This window comes from Histomonas meleagridis, assembly GCF_020186115.1.
Source record: "Histomonas meleagridis strain 2922-C6/04-10x chromosome Unknown contig_120, whole genome shotgun sequence".
Classification (NCBI taxonomy): Eukaryota; Parabasalia; order Tritrichomonadida; family Dientamoebidae; genus Histomonas; species Histomonas meleagridis.
In genome coordinates this window covers 138,654-165,487 of record NW_027150760.1, presented here as the reverse complement: position 1 = coordinate 165,487, position 26,834 = coordinate 138,654, and the positions used below count along the sequence as shown (strand labels likewise).

Below are 26,834 nucleotides of genomic sequence, written 5' to 3'. Positions count from 1 at the left end.
ATTAAGATGTCATAAGGAAGTAATAATTGCAAAAAGAATTCCAAGCCTAATAGTTGGTGGGGAATATTGGGTATTATCTGCAGACCTAATACATCCGATTATACATTGTAAAAGAATTGCAAATCGAAATCAATTAATGAAATTCGAATCAGCGTTATTATTTCAAAATACCACTGACATTTGTCCAACACCAATTTTAACTGAATTGCCAGAAGCAGATGAAGTTAGTCCATTTCTATTAGGACGTGATGAGATTTACTTGCAATAAGAATTTCAATTATTTTTATGCTGACAAATAATTTACTTCTCAAAAAATTCAGAAACTTCTGAAAATGACCGTTTGAATAGAATGGAAATATGAGCTCTGAAACAAAAGCAAAAAATGAAGAGCCGAAAACAGAAGCCGAAAGTAAGCATACACATACACGGCAAAAGCAGAGAGCCAATGCAAATGAAGGAGGAAAAAGAAATAAAGCAGATAAAACATCTCAAATAAAACAAGAAGACGAACAAGACATAAAATCGACAACAAGTGAAGAAGAAGAAACAAGTAAATCCGGTAAATCAAATGTAAGTAAACATAAGTCAACAAATCAACCAAAGGCAGAATCAAATCAAGAAAAAACTTCAAACGAACAACGTAAAAAAAACAGAACTGAAAAAACAAATGCAAATAAACGAAAAACACCAAATACACCTAAACAAGAATCAAATCAAGAAAGTGCAAGTTCAGGAGATGGGAGCAAAGGAAATGTAAGTAAACATAAAAAACATCCGCGACACTCAAACGCAAGCGAAAGTGGAACAGAAGATAAAGCGCAAACTAAACGAACACGATCATCGAATGCAAACGAAAGTGGAAAAAACAATAAAACAGAAAAGTTAAGTAAATTACAGCCAACATCTCCTTCAAAGAAAGAGAAAAAGTCGGATGAATCAGATGATGCAGGTCTCAGTGCGAAGGAACTAAGAGAAAAGATACTAAAAGCGCGTGAAAAGAGAATCAAAGATTTACTTGGCGATTACTTAAGTAAATTAGATGAAGAATCAGAGGAAGAAGAAGAGGAGGAAGAAAAGAAAGAAGAAACAAAGCAACAAGAAAAGAAAGAAGAAGAACAAAACAAAGAAATCGCTCGAACAGCATTGTCATCAATTGATTTCATTCCACGTCCTCGTCATCCATATTTGTCGAGAGGCACTTTGTTACCACCTATAGATATCCAAAGCGAATTACAATTAATGCCGAAACGTAAAATCGATATAAATGAGTTAATAATTGAAGGAGAATTAACGTTAGAAGAAAGTTCCGATGAAGAAGCATCGAAACAAGGACAAAGTGAAAGTGATTTAAGTGAATTAGATGATGAAATGGTCGAAAATGATAAAAGTAATGAATCAGAATCAGAAAGTGAAAGTAGTTCAGGTCAAAATGAAATAGAAGAAAAAGTTAAATCTGATAGTGATAAAGAAGATAACAAAGAAATGGAAATAATTCAAGAAAACAAAGACAAAGTTTATAGCGAATCAAGTGATGCTTCAGATGAAGGAAGTGAATCAAACGAAGAAATACAGAATAATAATAATTACTCAAGTGATAGTAACAGTGATGAAAATGAAAATAGTTCAAGTGAAAGTAAATCGGAATCATCAAATAAAATAGAAGAAATAGAAGAAATTAAGAAATCATCTGATGATAGTGATGATGTTGAAGAGTCAACAGACGAAAAACAGAATAATGATATAAACGAAGAAATTGCGGACTCATCAAGTGAAGAATCACAAATTGAAAACAAAGTTAAAGAAAACTCGAATTCAAATGAAGATAAAAGTGAAAGCAGTACAAGTGATAACAGCAATGAAGGAACAAATGAAGCTGCAGAAGAAGAAACACATGAAGTTGAGGAAAATTCGAAATCAAATGAAGAAAGTGGCGGCGCAAGTGATAACGAAATAAAAGAAGAAGAAACGCACGAAAATAAAGAGAATTCAAAATCAAATGAAGATAAAAGTGATAGCAGTTCAAGTGATAACAGCAATGAAGCTGAAGAAGAAGAAACAAATGAAGTTAAGGAAAATTCGAAATCAAACAAAGAAAGTGGCAGCAGCGCAAGTGATTGTAATACAGAAGAAAATAATGAAACAAAAGAAGAAGAAGAAACGAATGAAATTAAGGAAAATTCAAACCCATCAAATAAAGAAAGCAGCAGTTCAAGCGATGGTGAAACAAAAGAAGAAGAAACGCATGAAGCTGAGGAAAACTCAAAATCAAACAAGGCTAAAAGTGATAGTAGCACAAATGACAGTAATACAAAAGAAGAGCGAAATGAAAGCGATACAGAAAACACAAAGCCAAACAAAGAAAAAAGTGGCAGTGATTCAAGTGATAATGAAACAAAAGAAGAAGAAGAAACGAATGAAATTAAGGAAAATTCAAACCCATCAAATAAAGAAAGCAGCAGTTCAAGCGATGGTGAAACAAAAGAAGAAGAAACGCATGAAGCTGAGGAAAACTCAAAATCAAACGAAGCTAAAAGTGGCAGTAGCACAAGTGACAGTAACACAAAAGAAGAGCGAAATGAATCATCAAGTGAAGCAAAAAGTGGCCGCAGCTCAAGCGGTAGTGAAAACGAAGGAAACGAAAGCGAAGACACAGAAAACACAAAACCATCAAATAAAGGAAGTGACCGTAGTTCAAGTGATAGCGGCAGTAGTAGTGGAAAGCAAAGCGATGATTAAAATCTTAATATTAGCAAACAAAGCGAAAGTAAATTATATTGAAATGTTCTTTATACAGTAAAGAATCACATTTACTGTTACCAAAAGTGACTTCACTAGCGAACTTCTGTTTATTTTCAAAGGTTTGATGAACTCATTTTATTTCGAACTATTAAAGAATTCGTTCGCCTTTTTAACTTACTCTTTTCTGTTGCAAAAGCATCGGCTTCACTTTTTGTACACGATACAAAGTAACATTCAATTTTGGATTTCGGAAGTTTATTGTCAGCGACCGTTGTTTGTGAAGGCAAAAAAATTTACTGAAAAAGAAAAGTATCTTATTGCATAATGAATATTTCAGGGTGACTTACCGATTTTTAATAATATTTATTATTTAACTATCAAAAAGTGGCACTCATTTCACAGATTCGCTAATTCCAAAACAGAATTCATTTTATCTATTTAATGAACGAAGTATTTCTCTACAAAGTTAGTGAACGCCTCCACATCCTCCATAGATGTGTAAGCTCCCATTGATATTCTAACAGCGCCAAGTGGTACTCCATTTACAATGTCGATGCTATCGTGACAACTTGTCTTTTCTTTATAATACTCTTCAACCTCATCATCGGTAAGGCCGTTTGCTTTCGTGCATCCTCCTGGGTTGCAGAAGCATCCTACTCTTATGTTGATGTTTTCTTTTGCGGCATTTTTCATCACCTCATTATAGCCGATATAGCCGCCGGTGCTATTCAAAAAGTTGAGTGTGATTATGGGGCCCTGTTTCAATGGGTCATTCAAATTGTGGTTCCCGTAAATTTTAACCACCGGACGACCGTTTGAATGCCTGATGTTGTTCAAGCGAACATAAAGTTCACGTGCAACGCACCATGTATGTTTGCTGATGTTCTTGATTCCAAGGGCGTCAAGGGCATCAAAACCATTCTTGAGAGCAAGAATTGATAAAAATGGAATCGTTCCATCTTCAAATCTTGAGCATCCTCTTGGTTGAAGTAATGCGAAATCTTTTCCACATGTGGCCATAACAACAGAACCACCTGCGAATCCCATTTTCCTTAGGTTTGGAACAACATCATTCTTAACAACTAGTGCTCCAAGATTTGGAAATCCGAAAATCTTATAGAAACTCATAACAACGAAATCTGCTTGTACCTTATGAAGGTTAAGTTCGTTTGTTGGTAAATAAGCTGATGCATCGAGGAGAACATACCAATTTCCTTTTGCAAATTTGTCTGGAAAATCAGTTGTCTTGAATTTTCGTACCCATTCTTGTGGGTACTTCTTGCCGGCAAAGTTTTCTTCCAGTGGATATGCAAATAGATGACTAGCAACAGATGATGAATCTTGTTTTCTGTTACCTTGACCTTGAAGTTCTTCCTCGTTAGCCATCCTGAAGGTAGCGCCGAAGTGAGTTGCCCACCTACGAACACCAAGAACTGAGTTGTGATTATCTCTTGTATATAAATATAATGATTTAGATGACCATGGGAAAGATTCTGCTAAAAGTCGAAGTGAAGCTGTGCAAGAAGCTGTGAAAATTACTGTGTATTCTGATGAAGTTGTTCCTAAAAATTTCAATATTCTATCACGAGTTTCTTCAACAAGCTCTGTAGTGAGTGCCGATGCGGGTGATAATGAATGAGGGTTAGCAAACAAGTTATGTTTGTAGGTATTAAAAACGCCTTCGATCTGTGAAGTTCTGTATAACCCACTTCCGGCATAATCTAAATAAATTGAACCATTAAGGTGCTTCATATCTTTATCACGGATTTGGTTAAGCTTGCCATCATATCCATAATCATCACCAAGATTTGTTCTAAATTTTGGTGGAAGATGTTTGATAGGAGGCTCATATACCATTAAAAAGTAATATGCTCCAGAAGCCGCCAATCCGATGATAGCGACAATGGAAAATATAAGCATTCCATTTCCCTTTTTTGCGTCTTTCATATGTAATGTGAAATAACGGTTTGGCCAAACTGCAAAACAAACTTAATTGAATGAGCGATACAAATTTTCTGAAATGGGCTGGCAAATCGACTCAAAAAATTGAATTCAAACCACTAAACCAAATAATTTTTGGAAAAACAAATGTTTGGGCCCACGATTGTAAAAACTAAATACGTTATAAGATATTCAATTTTCTGAGGATCAGATGAAGTGATTAAAAACATCATCATTTATGATTTTTATATATATGTTGGAAATAAATACGAACCAAAAGTAATTTCAACATAATATAAATACCTAATAATAGTATCTTCAAATTTGAATTTTAATATGTAGAATATAAATGCGTTTTAATTTTTTCAAATATTTTAATCGATTTGAAAATTTTTATATAAGAATATAATAATTTTTCTCAGATATTTATATAAATTTATTTATCCATTAATATAATTTTTGATAAAATTTTTATATATCATTTTTATGTACAATTTATAGTGAAATATGAACCAGAATATTTTTGAACGCAAAATATTTTTACAAAATAAAATCGATTTAATTTTGTATTATGTATTATTACTGATTTTGCCATCATTTCTTCATGTATAGGTTTGTAATATTTTAGCTTAAAAATTTATATTTATAATCCCATATAACAATATTTATAGCAACATATGTATAAATCATTTATTTAGGCAAATACAAAGAAATATTATATTACTCGTCTGAATCACCAATATCTATGTTAAATTGGTCGCTTGAGAAATTCATGCTATCATCTATGTGGAAGCTTGATTGCTTTTGGCTGCTTTTTGATTCGTTTTGTGTTTCGCTGTTTTGGTTTTCTTGAACTAAATCGTCTTCGCCATCCTCATCGTTGAAATCAAGAACATCTTCATCAACGCCGACACTGTTTCCTTCGTTCACTTGGTCTTCATCGTTTGATAATTCGACATCGAAATCCTCGAATCGATCAAAAAAGTCCGAAACAGAACTTTCATCTTCTTTTTTGTCGTCTTCTTTTTCTTGTTTCTCTTTGTCGCTTGACAAGAAATTATCATCGATGTCTATTTCGAAATTATCTTCTTCTTCTTTTTTATTGTTTTCTTTGTTGTCTGAAATTGTCTTTTCGTTGATATCTATTTCGAAATTTTCTTCTTCCTCTTTGTGAACTTCTTTTTGTGGTTTATCTTTGTCGCTTGATAAGAAGCTGTTATCAATGTCAATGTCTAAATCATCGTCATCTTTTTGATCTTTAGATTTTTCGGCAGAGAATTCGTTTTCATCAATTTCGATTTCGAAGTTTTCTTCTTCCTCTTTGTGAACTTCTTTTTTGGGTTTATCTTTGTCGCTTGAAATGAATTCATCATCTATGTCTAAATCTAAATCTTCTTCATTTGTGTCTTTGCTTTTGTCATTGTTTAGCTCAAAATTGTTTTCTTCTTTGTTACTTGATAAGAATTTGTCATCAATTTCTAATTCGAAATTTTCTTCTTTACCCTTTGATGATGAACTTTCCATTTTGCGCTCTTTCTCGTCTTCTTCCTCTTTCTGTGGAAGAGTTAATGCCTGCGTTAAAAATGCGCCATTTTCATTATTTTTGTCAAGAGATATAATATTTTTGTCTTTTGTTATCTTCGGTATTTCGTGTTCGGAACGTAAAACAAAATCCTTTACTTTGTTTTGAAATTCTGCTTCTGTATCGGTTGGAACGTATTCAAGTAAATCACTAAACTGATCACTACTTGAATTGAAATCTCTTAAAGAACCTTTTGGATTTTGCGTTTTTGTTTGCTTAAATTCACAATCAATTGTTTGTGAAGTAAGGATCAAATTATTTTCTTTAAGATAATTCATAACAAGTGCATACGCTTTCATCCAAGCTTTGTTTGTATTCCTTGTTTTTATTTTTGGTTGCATAGAGAAAAAGTAAGGATTATCAGAACCAACGACTTCATTAGCAATATGTTGAATAAACTGAGCTTTCATTTGATTAGAAACTCCATAGCTTTCTAACATTTTTGGAGTCTCTTTTAGAATTTTTTGTTCTTCTTCCTTCGTGAGTTGGCTCATCCAACAAGAGCTGAAAATACGTTAAAATTATTAATAATTTTTTGTAACGAAAATCAATGATTATAACTTGAATTTTTAATAACCTTGGTGTTGCACGTCACTACAGTGTTTGGATATATCAAAATATCAATATATACGTCTTGAATATGAAATATGAATTGATATATTCTAAATTTGTAATAAATCTTGGATAGGTTCCGCATTTTAATAAACATATACAAGAAAACTAGAATAATAAAATGATAAAACTTACTTAATAAGTTTTCCATGTTTTCTCGAGAAAAAATGTGTTACCTTCAATAAACACAAATTGTTTGCAGTGGCTCTTTATTTCAAACATGCAAACGCACAGCATCACTTACTTTATTTTCCCAGCGGGATGACAACTTCACTTGAAGATAGCATTCATAATAATATTATTTTTGTTTCTATTTGAAATCCAAAGTTTATTTATTATTTAATTATTAAAGTAATTTACAAACAAAGTCACATAAATTTTATTACAGTTTATTTTACATTTCTAAACATTACAATGGAGCCATTCCTTGTAGCAAATGCCACAGTAGGAAGTGATCTATGTACAGCACACATTTCTGCATCTTTAACATCTTTAAATTCAGCAATCAATTTTCCATTTATATCTTCTGCGGTTGGTATTTTTCCATCATTCACCAAGAACATTATATTGTTTCTTACTTCGAAGTCAACTACGTCATTTTTCATATTTATGATTTCATTATTTTGTACTTTATATAAATTTTTATCTTCAGTCAAAAACAAAACCGCCGTTTCCACCGTTTGTATTTTAAGAACTTTACTTCCGACCACTTTGTCACCAATTTTTGTTAACTTTATTTCATCGTTCTCATTCAAATTCATTTCGTGTAAATTTCCTTTTATGTCTCCAATAACAAAAGAATTATCATTTGTAGTAAAAGAAGTAATTTCTTCATTTATATTGATTTTCCATTCTTTTGCCAGAAGTTCTTCTTTTAAGTTCCATTTACTTAAAATATTTTTACTATTAATTGTATATAATATAAAAGGTTCAAATTTCGAAATTGTTAATAATAATTTCGAACTCGAACAACGAAATGAAATGTTAAAAGTTTTATCGCTAGGATTCCACACCAAAACAAATCCGTCGATGGTAGTGATGATAAATTTCGTTTGATTGTTCCATTCAGAAACAAACAAATTCGAAACATTTTCGAAATCATTTTTCAAATTCGATTTTTGTTTATCGAAATATGAAACAGAATCCGAAGTTACGACGCAATAACCCGAAGAGTTCGCGTTGAAACAAATATTTTTAATCGATGATTTAATTTTAATTTCAGATTTCATCAATGAATTATCAAATATAATATCTTTAACTTCAATTTGTTTCAATTCTTCTTCATTATTATTATTAACATTATTTTCTTCTTTGTATTCATATTTCCAATGTTTCGAAAGTATTAAATTATGTAAAATGATTTGATGTAATGATTCGTTTTGATCAAGATTCGGAATTCCTATTTGTTCGAAATCAATTTCACTTTCTAAGTCATCAACTGTTTTTCTTTTTGTCAATAAAATTTGATGAATTTCTTTTTGTTTATCTACAAATTCCAAAATTTTCTTTGCGAGAATTTGAATTGATTCATGTAAATCTTCTGAATATAATTTAATAACATATAAAGCAACTAAATATATATGTACCATGAAATCATTACTATTTACTAATTCATCAATCAAATTAAACATTTCTTCATGATTAAAATTCGTTGTCTTATAAAATGAATTCATTAATGATTGATAAGAATCATTTGGGAAATCAATCATTTCATTATCTAAAACTTCACTATAACAATCAAATGATATAATGAATTTCTTTAACATTAATAACAAATGAAATCGAACTATAAATGATACATCCATAAATGTCGGTAATGCTAATAATAATAATTGTCCATTAACGCAACATTCAAAAGGCCTTAAAAAACATGTTAATGTACCAATTGCTGCTGCTCTAGTTAAAGGTGACTTTTGCTTAATAAATAACGCTGTTTGTACATGTAATCCATTAGATACAAATGCACTTGTATCAGGCGAATATAAATGAAATGCTCTTCGTATTAATAATAATAACCATTGCGATCTTTTCTCAGATGATTGTTCTAATTCTTTTCGTACTCTTTTTAGGAATTCGATGTTAGTACAAATTTGTTGAAATCCATCATGTGATACTACTAATGTAGCTAAGATAGCAGTTAATAATATACGTGTTGACTCATTTAACTTTTCATCAAAGATAAAATTAGGAAATGAACTTACATCAAGTTCTTTCCGTATCTCAATCGAGAAAGTCGGGTTATGAAATAATAATGCTAATATTAAGAAACATAATGAATGAAATGCTAATGTTTCTCTATTAGTCTTAATTAATTTAGCAAATAATGAATTAAATAATGAAACTGTTGTTAACATTTCAGGTGATGATTTAGTTGACGCTGAATATTCCGTTAATAAAAATAATGGTTTATCATTTTGTGTCTCATAAAACATCATATGAAATAATAATGTTAAATGATAAGGTCGAACAAGTTCTAATTGATCATTTTGTAACATAGTTTCAAATGATTTTTCCATTCGTGAATAAAGTTCAGTCGCAAATGAAGGCCGTGGGATATTTATAGAACATATTGTTGTATCGATACATACTTCCCATTGTTTCCATAATTTATGCATTGATAAATCAGGAATTGATGGATGTGATATGGGATGTACTCGATAAGGCTTTAATAAGAATTGCGCTAATAAAAAATGTCGGAATATTACAGCTGATAATCGATCACATCGAAATATCTTATGATATAATTCTCGTGGTAATGAATCGGCTGCAATCGCATCAGTTAATGAGGTCAAAACTAATGATAATCGTGAAATATCAGATGAACGTTCATCTAATAAATGTGGAAATGGTAATTCTAATGGAAATTTAGGACCAATTAAAGTGGTACGATAATGTTGTAAGATGTGACATACAATCGCCATTTTAATGGGCGTAAGAATTACTGATGTTAAGAAATCACGTGGTAAATATGGCTCTTGTGGTAAATCTTCACCTGCTGACGTCGCACATGCACAAAACCAATTGGACCAATCACATTCAAGTGCATTCTTTGGATGCTTTTCTTCGGCTCGAAGAAATGCTGGAATAACAACACCTGCATTTGAACAATCAAAGATAAACCAAGTGGGAGGAGAAAGCTTAGAAAATAATTGTTCGAGATCAAAAGGTGTGAAATTGGTGGAACGACGTTCACTACACCAAATGTTCTTATCAGTAATTCGTGGAAAACCATGGCCAACATAATGGAAAAGTATGCGCCCTGCTGGTACTTCTCGTCGAATGGATGCTATGTTTTGAAGCCGATCATAACTCGGAGCGATGGAAAAGAAAAATCGTAAATGAGAACGAATACAATTGTAATTGTTCTTGAAATAACTTTGAACAGTGGTTTGATACTCTGATGGAAAGGCGGTTTGTGCATCAAACCATGCAAAAACTTCGGGTTTTTTGGCTGAATATGTTGAAGATGGTTTTGGAAATTGTTCAAGATGAGCGGCATCAACAACAATGCATTCAATCGGCTCAACTCGGAGTGGAATTGAGGGAATTGTTGAGCTATTGAATTTTTCTAAATAATATTCAGAACCTGAGATAACATAAGATTCTGGATAAGACTTTGGTAGCTCTTTTGGAATAGAATGGACTTGAAACATTGTTGCTAAATCAATGGTGAATTCTTGAGAAACACTTTTTTGAGGTAAAAATGGATAATCATCTTGATCTAATACATCAAAAGGATCATCATCTGATGATGAGTAGTTGTCAACAAATGTGGATAGATTATTAAAATTCACTGCATTGCTCTTACGAAGCCGCAGATCCATTAAATTATTCAACTTAAGTGTATGTCACTTTTTTGGATTTCAATAGTAACGACGGTTAGAATGGATAAACATAACTTTTCATTGCTCAAAGTTCATAATCTTCTTTATTAGACAATATTAAATATATCAAACAAAAACATTTTATTTTATTATAAAGACATTATGGATTTTTAAGGTACACATAAATAAGTTTAAAATTTATAGCTGAATCAGCAAAAATAAATTGTGTAAATATGGGTCGCCCCAAATACGTTAAAATTTTGCCGGAAAAAATTTGAGTAACTTCTGGGTACCCAACGTTTTCAATATAAATATTTTGGAAGAAGAAAATCAATTACTTAAGGCAACAAAATTTTCCTCAGATGCAAGTTAGTGATTATGAAAAATTTAGATAACGGAAGTTCTGGATGAATATAATAAGGCATTTGATTCATAAGGAAGAAAAATTTAAAAACTTTTAAATTACCATGATGAAATACTAAGGGTTGTGTTTCTTTATCTATATGATATTTGTAAATCAATCATATTTAATGACTCTTTATGTAAGTATATAATAAATCGGCTATTTCTTCATTTGCAACCATCAATGCTGTTATAAATTATGAACATAAACTCCAAATTATTAAAATAAATTCTAAATCATCGAAATGAATGCATTTTACATCAATGACTTCTTTTTCTAAAAGTAATTTTACTTTTTCGATGTTGTTGTTTTCAACTGCTATATAAAGTGCTGTTTCAAACAATTTAATTAAATTCCAAATTATTAAAATAAATATTAAATTATTCAAATTAATAGTTTTTATATTAGCATCAATTCCTTTATCTAAAAGTAACTTTACTATTTCTATATTATTGTTTTCAACTGCTTCTGAAAGTGCTGTTTGAAATCATTCAAACAAATATTAAATTATTCAAATAAATTGTTTACATTAACTCAAATAGTAATAAAGTGAAATAGAAAGTGATTTATTAAAAAAAAATATCACAAACCAAATAATGTATATTTAACAATTTTTTTATGATATATATTTTGTACTTATTAAAAAAATACAAATACATAAATATTTCAAAATTATTTCTTTTCCAAATCCACAATTTCCCAAACTCTTAATTTACAATCCATTCCCGAAGAAGCGAACATATTACCATTGTTATTAAACGCCACAGCTAACACAGGTCCTTGATGAGCCTCCAACGAATATTCCATTTTCTCGTCGAAGATTTGTGACACATTTACAGTATTATCTTCTGATCCCGATATGTGCAAATTATTTTTTGTATCCATAGTTACAACAGTTGCAGTATGACCGTATAACTCTGTTATGTTATTATTTTCATAATTATTTATAAGTTTTACAACTGTTTCTTCAGAAGACGCGAAAATTTTTTGGTTGGACATTGTTAAACAAGTTATTGGACTATTTTCGAACAATAAAATTTGTTTAACAATTTTTTTGTCATTAATATTATATATATCAATACTACCATCTTCATAACCAGTAACAATAACATCAGATTGATTAGAAAACGTAGTATAAGTTGCTTCAAATTGTATTTTGTTAAATGATGATATTTGTTTCATTGTCGAAAACTCATAAATTTGTGTCCCATTACCATTTAATAACGCTGCCTTTGTTATATCTGGTGAAAGTGTTATAAAATAACATCTTTCGATTGGCTTCGTTAATCGTAATGATCCATCATTCACATTAAAAAATGATATTTTAGTACTATAACAACATATTAATAATGAGTTATCATGAGTAAAAAAAATGGATATTACAGGAGATCGTAATATCATTTTAAAGATGATAGTTAATGATGGAAACATTAACATTTCAAGCCATCCATCAAATACTATCGCAAGATATTTATTATCTGATGAAAACTTCATAAAGTCAATTGGCTTCTTACGTTGTAATGTCGATAATAATTTAATGTCAATAGGTTTGGAGATGTTCGTTTTTGGTATTAATGCTGCTAATGACCAATGGAAATCTTCTGTCGTTTCTTCTTCATCTTCTTCATCTTCTTCATAATATTCATATGATGATTCATTGTTATCAGTGGTACTAATTGGTGATTCATCTTCGACAAAATCTATGTCAAATGAATCACTATTATCTGAGAAATCATATTCAGATGAAAGTGGTAAATTACCACCATATGATTTTTCGATTTGAAGAATAAGTGGATCAATCGTATTACGTGCAAATTGATTCCATTCTTCATTGTCATCAAAATCATCAATCGAATCATTAATGATTTGTGATATTTCTAATAAAATACCCCAATATGATGCATTGATTTCATATCGCTTCTGATAGATTTCTATGATTCGGGATCGTAGATTTAATGAATCAATTATCGTGTCTGATATCGAAAAAAGATTTTTGAAAAGTGTCAAAAATGAAAGGTGAAGTGAAGTGTTTGTGGGATTTTGTAAAAAGTGCTCAAACAAAACTTTTGTAAACTCCACAATTTGGGGGGTTAATTTCCCTTTGTTGGTTTTCTTTATACAAAAGATTACAATTGATAATGCATTAGATTTCGCTAAGGTGAAGGTCAAGCTTTGCTTGATGAAATCAATGAAATCATCAAAGACAGAAAAAAGTATTGTAAAAAATGGAAGTTTTGTATCCATATTTTGAAAATAATTACAAAGATCAAGAATTAGTCGAAATGATGAAGCAGATTTATGATTAAGAACTATTTCGAATAATTTGGTTATGACTGGTTTTGAATAAAAAGGGACAATTAATGGTGAATCTAATTTGGCAGATTTGACAACGTGAGATAAAAGTTCAAAATATTTCTCATTGATTGTTAAGGAATCTAAAAATAAATCTGTGACATTTGATTCTGATAGAAATGACGTGATAACTTTTATTGAACTTCTATCAATGATATAGAGTAATAAATTATATATGGAAACTGTATCAATGTACCTAAGAAGTTTTGGTATGAGTTTATTTTTATCTGGGTAATGAATAAGAATGAGGCAATTTGTTGATTTTATTAAAAATTCAAAAATAACAGAAAACGTATTGAGAGTAGACAATGAAATCTTTTCTTCACTTGATATGATACCATTAAACTTTTGAAGAAAAGGTTGATTTATTGATAACTGTGAATCAAATAATGGAGATGGTGTTGTTAAGATAAAAAAAGCTGTATACCTGATTTCCGCACTTATATTCTGTGTTATGTTTCCAAATATAATATCAAGAATTTCTATGATATGTAAAATTAAATATTGATTTAATTGATTGTTTTGTTTTCGAAATAATGAACGAACATTTGGAACATTTAACACATCCAATAAAGGGGTATCGGGTTTGCCTAGTAGAATATTTAAATTATACGAGGCATCCCGATTTGGGGTTTCCATTAATGGAGAGTTGTTTTGAATACGACCAGTTATGAACACAAAATGCTTTTTCGGTTAAAATGATCCACCCTAAAACATACGTTATTGTGACGACCGTTAATATGTTTTTCTAATGGGAGATACATTTGAAAATCTCCAGAGAAAGTATCAACAAAATTTATTTGATATTCTTCGGTCTACAAAAATTACACGTCAAATAGATTCATCAGTAATTCGACAATTATTAACAGATGCAGATTATGCCATAGAAAAATATAAACAAACAATGGCCGAAAGACATCAAGAAGAAAAAGCAACGTTAAATAGAAGCATCAAAAAAATGGTAATTGATTTCCAAACAAATTATGTAAATTCAGTTAATTTATATTTTCTACGGCATTTTAAACATTTTAATGATATTATAGATCAAGCAAATACACAGATAGGTCAACATTATAAAGAACAACAAGACAAGATCATTCAACAAAAAGAAGATTTTAATAAACATAAAAGTAATATACATCAAGAACTACAAAAATCATTAGAAGACTCAAAAAAAGAACACAACCGAAGAATGGAACAACTTCAAAAGGAGATGGAATCAATTAATTTTTCTTCAAAAGAAAAGATCGATTCTGAAACTAATCGAATAACGCAATATTTTGAACGGCAAATATCCCAAAAAGAAGAAAGTCTTAAAAATGTACTTGAAGCTATATCACGTACAGAAGAAGAGATTGAAACATCTAAACAACTTCGTGAATCAAAAATTCGCGATCTTCAATCATTAAATAATCAATCATTAATTAATTATAAAGAAACATTATCTAAAGAATATAAATCGATTGAAGAAAAAATTTTTGATCTCCAACAACAAAACGATTCATTAAATTCTGAACTTCGTAAAATCGAAAACGAACAAAATTTAAGTTGGGAAAAACGAAAGAATGAACTTGCAGAATTATTTTCCAAAGAAAATGACGAAGTTACGAATAAAGTAAAAGATAAACAATTTATTATTGAACAAAAAAACAAAGAAATCAAACAATTAAAAAATGATATTTCCGAAAGCAAAAATTATGTTAATGTTCAAAAACAAAAACAAACAGATAAAATCCAACAAAAAATTAAATATGAACTTGAACAAAGAAATGAACTATTAAAAAATGATCATGAGAAACAACAACAAATGTTTGAAGAAAGACTTAATAATCTTCAACAATCATTACAAAAGTTAATAACAAAAACAAAAGATGAAGAAAAATCATTTGAAAGTAAAATAAATGAGAAATATAATTCGCATAATATAAAAATAAAAGAAATTAAAGAAATACAAAAACAAAACATACAAAAATTAAATGATGAAATAAGTTCAATTTATAATGAAATCGAAAATGTTAAAATAGAATGGAGAAAACAAATCGTCGATATTAAAGTTAATTATGAAAACGATGCAAGAAATATTTATGATAAAGAAAGTCAAGATGATAAATATTATGAAGCTAAACTTTTGGCACTTAAAAAAGAACTTGGACGAATTCTTCAAGAAAATCAAAAATCAATAAAAACCGAATTAAGTGAAATTAATATAAATAATGAAAATATTAAAAGTGAAAAAGAAATAAATTCAAAGATTGAAAATCATAAAAATAAATTACAATTAATTCATGAAAAACATGAAAAAGAACAAAAAATTTTGTTGGAACAAATTTCATTTCTTAACGAAGAAGAAAAATTAATTCGTCAAAAAATCGAACAACAGAAAAAAGAAAATGAAAATGATAAAGAAAAAGTTATTACTATTAACGAAATTGAAGAGCATATAGATAAATCTCGTGAAAAATATTTAAACGAAACTATAAATCTGAAAGAAGATGAAACAAAAGCATTAGAAGAATTAGATCAATGCAAAGTAAAACTGAAAGAAACTATTCAAAAAGTTTCATCTTTGCGGTTACACCTTCAAAAAGTTACTGAGGAATATGAAAATGGACTTTCAGAAGCAAATAATTCAGCTAAAGATAGAGTAAATATGATACGTGAAAGCATTGAAATAAAAGAAAAAGAAATAATAAATCTCGAACATCAATTCGATGATAATGAATCAAAGATTCGAAAATATAATCAAAAAATTGAAGAAATGGAAAATAAATTATTACAATTACGTGAACAAAATGAAATGAAGAAATCGAAAATGAAGGAAATGATAAAAAAAGAATTCGAACCATTAAAATCTAAAGAACAATCAAAAGCGCAAATGAAAATTTTGGAATATAAAAAATTTAAAGAAGAATTTCAACTTAAAAAAGAAACATTAAAAAATGAACTTTGTAATATACAAATGTCGAACGATTCGATGTCCAATAAAATCAAAGAAGAAACAAATCAAATTATACAAAAAATAAAAAACGAAATTCAAAATCAATTTGAAGAAGAAGAAAAACAAATTAATAATGAATCAAATGAAATCGAAAAAAAAGAATTCGAAAAAATAAATAATGAAATTAAAAGAATGGAAGAAGAAGTAAAAGGAATCCAAAATGAAAAAGATATAAAAGTAGAAGCTGATATTGCTGTGTATAAAGAAAAAATTTCTGATTTAAATAATAAATGTAATGAAATCATTGAAATAAATAATGAGAAAAGAGAAAAAATTAATGAAATTAATCAAAGAGAATGTAAATTGTGTCCAGTGTTGGATAAGAACTTGAGAAAATTGGAAAAAATAATGATAAAGTTACAGATTAATAACAGAGATATATCTCTGAATGATAGAAATAAAAAGGATATGATAAAGATAATCTCAAGAAAGGCTTTGCCTGCACTAAAAGAAATTAATGATATTTAAATAAAATTTGTTATTATTTCGTAATGTTATTTTGTTTTGGAAATTCTCCTGTAATTATATAAGTTTATCTTTATTTGTTAACATAATATGTATTATATTGTATAAATTGATAATGTCTGTCAAGTTATGACACTTGTGATAATTCTTTTTAGGAAAAAAAATGGAGAATAAACAGGGTGACTTGATAATATTCATAATTAAATAATACACAGGAATTTCTTATATAATATGTATACCAGAAAATGTTTATTATTTATGAATGTTATAAATGCTGAACATTTTTTGGATTTAATGTGTTTGTGAAAATTGGAATGGTTCATTTAAAATATCATTGAAGTCCTCATATGTGATTGAAAATGGATCAGCAGAGAAAATCGTGTTCTCCAAATCCTGAAGCACTTGGAAGAAATCATGTTGTGCCTCATCAATGAACTTTGAATCAGATTCATTTTTCTTTTTTGCTGTAACTAACATTAGTTCTTTTTTGCGATTACTTTTTTTCTCTCTTCTCATTAATAGCGCGTGTCTATTCTTTATGCTTACATCAGTTCTTCCAGGCAAAGACTCTCGAATTACAGACCACTTCGGGCCAATCTTAGAATACTTTCTGGTTAATATTATATCTTCTTCCTCTGTCCAAGGACTTGAATCGATTCCAGGAGACAAATAATGCTTCCATCTTTCTCTACATTGTCGTGGTGTTCTCCCTATTTCTTTAGCCACTTGTTTCCAACAATGTATTCCATATCTACATACCATATCAATGATAATTTGGTCTTCTTCTAATGAAAACTTTCTTTTTGCAGCCTTGACAAAACTTGGTATATTCGTGCATGTTATCATTTTCTGCATTATGATATTGAATTTTATTTTGAAGAAAATTGAAAAAATTCAACGTTTATTGACAACAAACGAAAAAGGGATATTTGAGAGTATTAGGGTTGATCATTTTGAATCAATTGTTTTGTTTTCATTTAAATTGTATTCAATATTGTTCTGTGACATGATCACCCCATAATTTAATTCCACAGAAATATTTGAGAATTTAACAAAACGATTTGAATGATAAATTTTATTCCTGTTTACAATTCCAAAATTGAATAAATTATAACAAATTCTTCAGAAGCAAAACTTTATTTAATTTTTATACATTTGATATTATATTACAAATATGTATTCTCATGTGGAATTGTTAATGTACTTATTTTAATTATATTAATGCTCAAAATTTTTTATTATAATATGAAGATATACATATTCATAAGCTTAAGCCGTTGGATTCATATATGTAATGCACTAATTAAACCTATTTGTGTCTTAATGAAATATTTCTCATTATAAGGCTGGTATGAAATGATTTACAAATTTATTCGGCCGTCAAAATATGGAAAAAAGTCGAGTATTTTCCACACTTTTTGCGGTTTTAGTTAATATTGTATGTTTTTTGCGGTTATTCGATGATTTTTGTGCTCGGAAAGTAAGCACGTTATATGAAGAAACCGTTAAAGTGAAATGTATATAAAAAAGCTTTTTTTTCAATTGTATTCAAATTTAATGGCATTTTCAACAATGTAATACTTATGATATGTCAGTGTTTATTCAAAATATAATTATATGTTTTAATATTCGATGATTCAGAGATAAACATATAATTTAATTATTTCTTTTTACCACACATTTTCACGAGAACGTTAATACAGACAACACCAACAACTTTACTCCTATCAAAATTCATACAAACTGTTTCAAAAAAAGCAATTGAATAGGACGGTTAACCGTTGCTTCACTTCACCCACATTTTTTGATTTAGAGAGCTATTAATGAGCTCTTCTGCAAGTTTTCAACAATTTGATGAAGGGCACAAAAAGGCACGTGACACATCTAAAACAGTGTTAATCGTTATTAACGTTATTTTCCTATTTATTATTATCGGACTTGTTGTTTCTCTTTTCCTAGTTTTATCAAAAACAAATCATCCCAATTCTTGGCAGTTATTATGGGAACGAAACAAAAGGTGCTGCATCACTTCAATTCAAAAATGATATATTATATTCGAAGTACTATACGATGAACGATTATTACAACATGAAATCAGAGAACGGGCTGCACATTCTTAATCATTTCAGGACTTATCAGCAAACTTCTTCATATACCTGTGGTTGTGGCTGTATAATAATGGCGCTTGATTATCTCACACACCAAAATTCTACATTAAACGAGTCATATTGTGCAGAAATTGCTGACATTGGCACCGATATCCACAATAACTCACACGGAAAGCTTGAGCTCCGCCTCAAAGCATTGAGAATGCTTTAATAACTCTTGGCTATGAGACGATATCAAATCGAAATGTTGGAGAAATGCCTTTCAACGATGAATTGTCGTTTAAGAATTGGGCGATTCAGATGATTGACCAAGGATATCCAATCATTGTTCACCACATGGACTGGGGCGGTCACTATCTTGTTATCATTGGAATTGATACAATGGAAACAGAAAGAACAAAAGATGACATTGTAATTGTCGCGGACCCTTCTGATTCAACTGACCATCGGCAAGATGGATATAACATATGGGGATTGGAGAATTTTATAGTTTATGGGGAGTTCCTTCCTATAATTACCCAGGTATTGATATGAGATATGAGTTTATTGTTGTGAAAAGAAAGAAAACAAATTGAGCAAAAACACATGTTAGTAAATAAAAAGTTTGATATAAGTCAAGTTATAGGAAAACTGATGTTTCTTCATTAATTTTCATCTACAAATTATTTTTTGATCTTTTGTTGTGATTTATTTCATTTGAAACTTGTAGAACTTCTTTGGACTTTAAGAACTTTAATAACAAATTATTAAAAAAGCATATAGTATTACTGAAATCCCAATTAGTATTTAATGTTTGACATGAACATTTCTTCTTGAACTTGACAAGAGTTTTTTAATTCCCATTATAATGAAATTTTACCATAAAAATATTTAGATTTTTCTTTCGTTCATACTTTGAAATAAACTCGAAAAGCTTAACATAAAATTCTTTATTTAGCATTGGTTTTTTCCAATCCTGATGCAGAAATTGTCATTTGTCATATCAGATTATATAAGTTTAAAAACATATATAATAAATGGGCCAAAATATTTTTAATGACTTTAATTAAACATAAACAAAAATTATTTTAAATTTTTATAATTTATTAATTTATTAATCAGATAAAATAAACCTAAAATAAATTGATTATTGAGAATCCAATTCATCAATTTATCCAATTATATATTTACTATAAGGGATATACGAAATAATTTTAATTACAATATAAGTACAAATGAATGTACATATTGCAATTGCAGGTACGCATATCACACAATGCTTTAAATTTGGGTCGAACAACATATGGAATCCATCCAACACCAAAATATGTGCCAAGTACATTCCATATGATTTCAGTGCTATATCCTGAAATATCTTAACAACTATTTTATTATTACATTGGATTTTCCTTAACAAAAGAAACAAACCAAAAGTCATGCAAACAACATTAATTGTATCATAGTTCCAACTTAATTCCAAATCGACGGCGCTTTTAGTGCCAATAGACAACAAATATTCGAAAATAATTGTCGTAGCTACATAGCCAACAATAACAAATATTGCTCCAAGCCAATACAAATCATATTGGCCAAGATGGAGCTTAACGAATGAGCCTAAAACGGCATATCCAACATGCCCTGTAAATGGAAGTAGACTTGGAGTGTTATTCCATGATGCTTCGCCCCAAATATTTGGAAACTTTAAGTGAATATATGGAATAAAACCTGTAATAGCCCAAAATATTAAATAATATATAAATTGCCCTTTGGTTGCAATTTTAATCCATGGTGAAATAATTGGCGCAAATAAATAAATGGCTAATAACATATAGATATACCATAAGTGACCAACTTCAGTACCAAAATTAACAAGAATTTTAGGTATGGATAAAAATGCGTCTTTCAATGTTATCCGTCCACGAAAATAAAAATAAAATGCATAGACAATACACCAAAAGACAAATGGATATAAAACACGTGTTAATCGAGTTTTTAAAAAGGTAGGTATGTCGGTTTTAATAGGATACAATAAATATCCTGAAATCATTACAAACAATGGTACACACGTTCGTAAAAGTGAGTTATAAAGTCCAACATATATTGGATCATCTCCTTCTCGAACAGTTAAATCAGGGCGAATATAATAATATTCACCTGAATGTATTTGCATAACCATGTAGCAAGAAATAACGCGAATGAGATCAATTCCAAAATATCGTGGTCTTTGTGTTTGCTGATCTTGATTCGTTGAATCAATTTGAAGACTAGAAAGATTAGAATTTAATTCAATATTTGTATATGCTTGGTTTTTTTCATGATCGCCCAAAAGATTCTGATTGTCTGTGGACATAAAGACCTCACTTTCTGTATCGGTTATTTGGCAAATTATGTAAAGTTTTAAAAATATCAGAGATCTTTTCTCATGCTTGCTTAATTCATTTCATAATAAAACCTATTATTCTTACGCAGGCTGAATATAATTTCAATATATTCTCTTGATATAAAATTTAATTTTGATTTTCCAAATATATTTCCATTTGGATTTTTCAAAATATAATCATTTAACAAATGTAATTTGAAAACATTATTCTACCTAAGTATTTGGAAAAGTATTTTTCTTTTCACTTTCAACAAAATCTAATATATTCATGAAATATCAACACAAAGAACACTACAATATCCTGACCAATTATATATTCAAATTCCTTTTCAAATGAGCCTTCTTTCTCGAGCATTAGAATGTGCCAAAAAATCTTTGGTATCAAAAACTGCTTTTATGCTTTTTCTTAAAGATAAGGAGAAGGTGATAAAAGATCATGGATATGAGTTTATTTTTCATTATTTTGACAAATCTGTTTAGAAAGAAAATAAGCCTATTGAAACGCATACTGTAAGGTATATCTTAGACAAGTGCAGAACTACTCAAGTTAAACGTGTAGCATATGTTTAAAATTGAGAATATCTTTCTTTTGCTTTTTGAAAAAACAATGCATTTTTTCCATTATAACCTAAATTTTTTAATTTTTTCCTGATATATTTTATCACTTGTGTTTCATGTAAAGTGTTTATCATTTGGATGAAATTTAGACGTATACGTATAGCTCATGAGCTTACAACATTTGGATAATCTTTGAGATTTTGAAGTTTTATCTGAGCAAATACAAATTATAATATATTTATTTAAAAAATAGAAAAAAAAAAAATTCGTTCAAATTGATTATTTAAAATTGACTATGTTAAATTTCTTAGCAAAGGTGAACCTTTTGGCAAACGTTAAGGGATGAGAGTCCGTTTCCGAGCCATTTGATGATGCTTGGGAGTGCGCTTCCGACGAGTTGCTTGCAAACGCCTTGGAGGAGGGCTGGAACCTTGCTGCAGAGGTTAGCAGCTAACTTAGCGATTTGTGATGTAACCTTTGTGTTCTTCATGATGGAAACGATTCCATTAATGACTGTCTTGCAGACTGAGCAAACAGAAGCGTTGTCGATACCTTCTGGGATTTCGATGTAGATGAGATCATCATCGTCTTCTTCTTCGACATCGAAGTCGAGTTCTTCGATATCGTTACCCTTGCAGTAGCCGAGCTTGGAGCAGATCTTGGATTGTGAAAGCTTCTGGCTGAGCCAGTTCATGATTGGGCAGACGGAAACCTTGACGATTGTCTTGCAGAGAGCAGCGCCAACACCACCGCTGATTAAACCGCATGCAGCTGTAGCAGCAGCCTTAACGATAACAACTTGGACAACGCTGTTACGCATGGCATCTGAGACGAAGCCGACAGCCTTCTTGCAGATAGCGCAGTTGTCTGCGTTAGAAAGGCCTAATGGAAGTTCGATTTCAGTAACAAAGTCATCATCGTCCATTTCAAGATAAAGTTCGAGATATGCATCATCGCAATCAACATCATTGCCGCTGCATGACTTGAGCTTGTTACAGATTGTGGAAGCACCAACCTTTTGACCGAGCCATGTCATGATCTTGCCGAGATACTTGGAGACGAGTTTATCGCAGAAGTTACGACCGATCTTTGGAAGTTTTTGGCAAAGCTTTTGTGCGGCTTCTGTAGCCTTGGATTGGACAGATGAGCTGGAAAGAACCTTGGCAACTGCGTTAACAAGGTGCTTGCAGATGGAGCAGGCGATTCCGTTTTCAAGACCTTCTGGGATTTCGATGTATTCGATTTCGTCATCTTCTTCTTCATCGTTGGACTTGCAAACGTTGATTCTGCTGCAGACATTAGCCTTAGAAAGACCTTTTGAGAGGTATGATAAGATTGTTGGGAGCTTGTTAACAATGTTCTTGCAAAGTGTGTTGCCAGAGCCAGAGAATTTACCGCAAAGACCAAGAGCTAATTGTTTGATGACTGATTGAACTGGTGAAGCACCGATGAATCCAGCAATTCCACCAACAACTGTCTTGCAGATTGAGCAAGCATCAGCATTAGAAAGACCTTCTGGGATTTCGACTGCGTCAATGTAAGATAATGTATTGATCAAGAGAAGAGCAAACATTTTTATGACTTAGAAGTCAAACTGACAAGTGCTGCATTCAATATTTGGCATTTGACATTTAAACCAACTTAAACCAATTAATTGGTTGTTATCAAATTTTAAACGGTTCAAAAAAACTACTCAAATTTTGAATGTTTTTGAATCGGTCTTTTGTTGTAAACTTAATGAAATTACAATGGTTTATTTGTGTTAAAAATTCACTGAAAATATATTAAATATAACATATATTCCACCATCAATTTTTAGGCTTTTTCTTACGAGAAGTAATTTTACGATTTCTATATAACCTCTTTTTGCTTCTTATGTGAGTGCTGTTCTACCTATCAAATTATAAATGAACGAAATAATATAAACAAACTTCAGAAGTTAAGAGAAAAATATCAGTTACATTAATATCAATAGAACAATTATTATATTTATAAAAAAAATATTTAACAAGTTCATGATCACCAAAAATGCATGATTGATATTCAATATCTTTTGGCATTTGTTTTGATCCTTATCTCATTCATTCTTTATGAAAATTGTTTTTAATATATTTTATTTTCCTCTTGTGATGCAGAATGCAAATAAAAAATAGGATATTAAAATACAAAGTTATTTCTTTAATTTTATTTCTACAAAAAAAAATCAATAATATTTGGCTTAGTTAATATAAATTTCACTTGATATTGTTATTCAATTAGTTACAAAAAGTACTTTAATAGCGAATTATTCAATAAAAATAATCAAATTACAAATTTCTTTACTTTCATATAAATAATGAACGCGAATTTTAATATTGAAATAATTATCAAATAATGAAACAAAAAATTTTATAAAAATGTTCAAATATAAATTTTATTTTCTCATCAAAATAAATATCATCAAATGATCAATGCGTTCACTTTCATTCTTTCTCCGAATCCCGATTTCGACACAGATTTTATCAGCATTGACAGTATCATTGGCACGTTATTCTGTGGGTCGTTTGCTACGTTTCTATAGTTCTCTCTAACAGTTTCATCCTTATCATCTTTCAGCTTATTCAGACATCCTCTAATTGTTCCGTCATCGAAGTCCATAGCCAATTGATTAAACGCGTCGATCAAAGTCATTCTCACTATTGGCTCATTATCATCCATCAATTTCGTTAAGTAATTTATCACTGTTTTATCCTTAGAGAACCCGAGCACGTAAACAGCTGCAGCTCTAATGTCTGATCTTTCATCATTTAGCAAAGGCAAAAACCTTTTATAGAATGAAGGAACTCCTAAAAGCCTTCCAGCTTTCATTAATATTTGTCCTAATAACATTGCCGAATAAGGTGCGCAATCTATTGCATGTTCGATACATAAAGTAATTAATCGATTTGTCGATGGTATGAATTGATTAGTGATAGCACAACATAACGCTAATATTCCACATTTAATAATCTCCGAATTATCCGAGTTGATAAAGTTCAATGAAGTTTGTTGATTAAATTGTTGCGACATTCCTTTCGCAACAATTTTCGCTAAGATTAATAATGAATAATTCGACGGCTTCGACATCTCGATGATTGTCATAGCTATACCACTTCGTGATGCTGATATTAATATGTTTTCATCTGAATCTAAATAATCAAATAATACTTTAGCTGCTTCTTGACTAAACTTTTGCATTTTTAACAAAAATGAAAACAATGGAAAATATCCGGAATTAGGAAACTTACGAAATGATTCAATAAATAACTTAAAGATCATTTCGCCTGCTTCTTCTTCTGGTAGCGTGATAGCAAAATCAACAGCAATGTCCCAGAAGTCCCATAATGGATGTGACGCCATTGGTTTTAATGCGGGTATTGACACCGGATGTAAGTTAAAGGATAACATTACACGTTGCGCTAAGATGAATCCGCGTGTTAATAATGCAATACTTGGATCTTTAACAAATAATTCAACATTGGTTTGTGTTTGTGTATCAAATAATATCGACTCAAGTATAGAAGCAAACATTTTTTCTAATAATGTCATAAGAGATTTGTCAGGCGCACGTGGCTCATTATAGATCGAGTTATGTTGGCGCATATGAAAGGAAAGAGCAGTCTCAAATGGAGATAATAAACATGACGAAAATAAATCCATTGGACAATCGGTGGAAAGTGGTAAATATTCTGACGATGAACATGCCATGAATGCAAAAATGTTTGGGCGCGTAGATAAATGTGGAGCTAAGACTGCTGCAAATGGACAATCTAAGATAAAACATAATGGACATGAACATGTATTAATTATGTTTTGGATTTTGATCGGCTTATAACGCGAACGATTCTCTGAAAAGAAAAATAAATAGCCATCGGATGTGGGTGGATGACAACCATGTCCATAATAATGAAGAATAACATTTTGTGGTGGTAATGATGAAGCATGTTTTTTAAGTAGTTCTATGACTGTTTCAACAGATGGATCAACAGTAATTTCACAAGGGCAATAAACATAACGGGAATATTGATTTTTTAAAGCTTGTTTTGATGATGGTGAATAAAAAGATGGATCAAAGGTAAGTAATGGATGACCGCATATAGTGCGTGGCTTACGAACAAGTCGACGAATAGAAGGAGTTCTTAGACCATCAAACAAACAAAGAAAACATATGGCATATTTGGTTTTTTGACTCATTCCTGCTTGAGTTTGTGGATTAGCACGTGAATGCGTTACCTGAGAAGCTCGTACAGAACGCCTAATTGGAGGATTTTGTTGGAAACATCTCGTTAAAGGGTTTGCATTCATTGATTATTGAATGCCCAGATTTCCATATATTCAAATTAAATGAAAATTTTTTATCGGCGCGATTTGGAAAATGGGGAAGGTCAAATAACGATACGTTTAAGAATGCAGAAACAGAAATGGAAAGAGTTTTTTAATTACGTAATTAGCTTTTGCTTATTTGGTTACGCTATTTATTGGATGTATATTTGTTGTGGTGAACATTGGAGAAAAGCAGTTGGTGTTCAAAATTTAATCTTTTTGTTATTCTTTGCTTTGTTCTGTTTTATATCAATTTTACTTAGGCTCAATAACTCAACATTTGCTTCAAATTTTTTCTCAGTTATTTCATTGATACCTGGATTGATTATTTGTTATTTGAATCGAGCTTCAAGATATCCAGATATTGAACAAATGATTTTAACATATAATTCTGAACATCCTGATGATCCTGTATCTAATGGATATAATGCTATTTATTCATATTCATTTCTTCAATATGATTATATCATCAGTCACAGTTCATCTTCTTCAATAATTTTGTTTGTGCTTCAAGTTTTATGGATTATAATCCTTGTTCTACAAATTTCATCA

At 30.2% G+C, this 26,834-nt stretch overlaps 6 protein-coding genes across 6 annotated transcripts; 1 reads left to right on the top strand and 5 right to left on the bottom strand.

Moving 5' to 3' along the window:
* Nucleotides 1–357: 357 nt before the first annotated feature.
* On the top strand, nucleotides 358–2,736 carry GO595_001195 (uncharacterized protein; the record flags this gene model as incomplete). The annotated part of the gene is made up of 1 exon (XM_067913966.1): nucleotides 358–2,736. One exon carries the CDS (start codon nucleotides 358–360, stop codon nucleotides 2,734–2,736), a length of 2,379 nt encoding a protein of 792 aa, XP_067778665.1.
* A 441-nt stretch (nucleotides 2,737–3,177) lies between these two features.
* On the bottom strand, nucleotides 3,178–4,686 carry GO595_001194 (molybdenum cofactor sulfurase; the record flags this gene model as incomplete). The annotated part of the gene is made up of 1 exon (XM_067913965.1): nucleotides 3,178–4,686. The coding sequence occupies one exon, from the start codon at nucleotides 4,684–4,686 to the stop codon at nucleotides 3,178–3,180; it is 1,509 nt and encodes a 502-aa protein (XP_067778664.1).
* Nucleotides 4,687–5,400: 714 nt separating this feature from the next.
* Nucleotides 5,401–6,756, bottom strand: GO595_001193 (uncharacterized protein; the record flags this gene model as incomplete). The annotated part of the gene is made up of 1 exon (XM_067913964.1): nucleotides 5,401–6,756. The coding sequence occupies one exon, from the start codon at nucleotides 6,754–6,756 to the stop codon at nucleotides 5,401–5,403; it is 1,356 nt and encodes a 451-aa protein (XP_067778663.1).
* A 2,740-nt stretch (nucleotides 6,757–9,496) lies between these two features.
* Nucleotides 9,497–10,698, bottom strand: GO595_001192 (uncharacterized protein; the record flags this gene model as incomplete). The annotated part of the gene is made up of 2 exons (XM_067913963.1): nucleotides 9,497–9,537; nucleotides 9,597–10,698. 2 exons carry the CDS (start codon nucleotides 10,696–10,698, stop codon nucleotides 9,497–9,499), a joined length of 1,143 nt encoding a protein of 380 aa, XP_067778662.1.
* Nucleotides 10,699–22,248: 11,550 nt separating this feature from the next.
* GO595_001191 (surfactant B protein) lies at nucleotides 22,249–23,514 on the bottom strand (the record flags this gene model as incomplete). Its single annotated transcript, XM_067913962.1, has 1 exon — nucleotides 22,249–23,514. The coding sequence occupies one exon, from the start codon at nucleotides 23,512–23,514 to the stop codon at nucleotides 22,249–22,251; it is 1,266 nt and encodes a 421-aa protein (XP_067778661.1).
* An 866-nt stretch (nucleotides 23,515–24,380) lies between these two features.
* Nucleotides 24,381–26,264, bottom strand: GO595_001190 (regulatory-associated protein of mTOR; the record flags this gene model as incomplete). Its single annotated transcript, XM_067913961.1, has 1 exon — nucleotides 24,381–26,264. The coding sequence occupies one exon, from the start codon at nucleotides 26,262–26,264 to the stop codon at nucleotides 24,381–24,383; it is 1,884 nt and encodes a 627-aa protein (XP_067778660.1).
* Nucleotides 26,265–26,834: the final 570 nt, after the last annotated feature.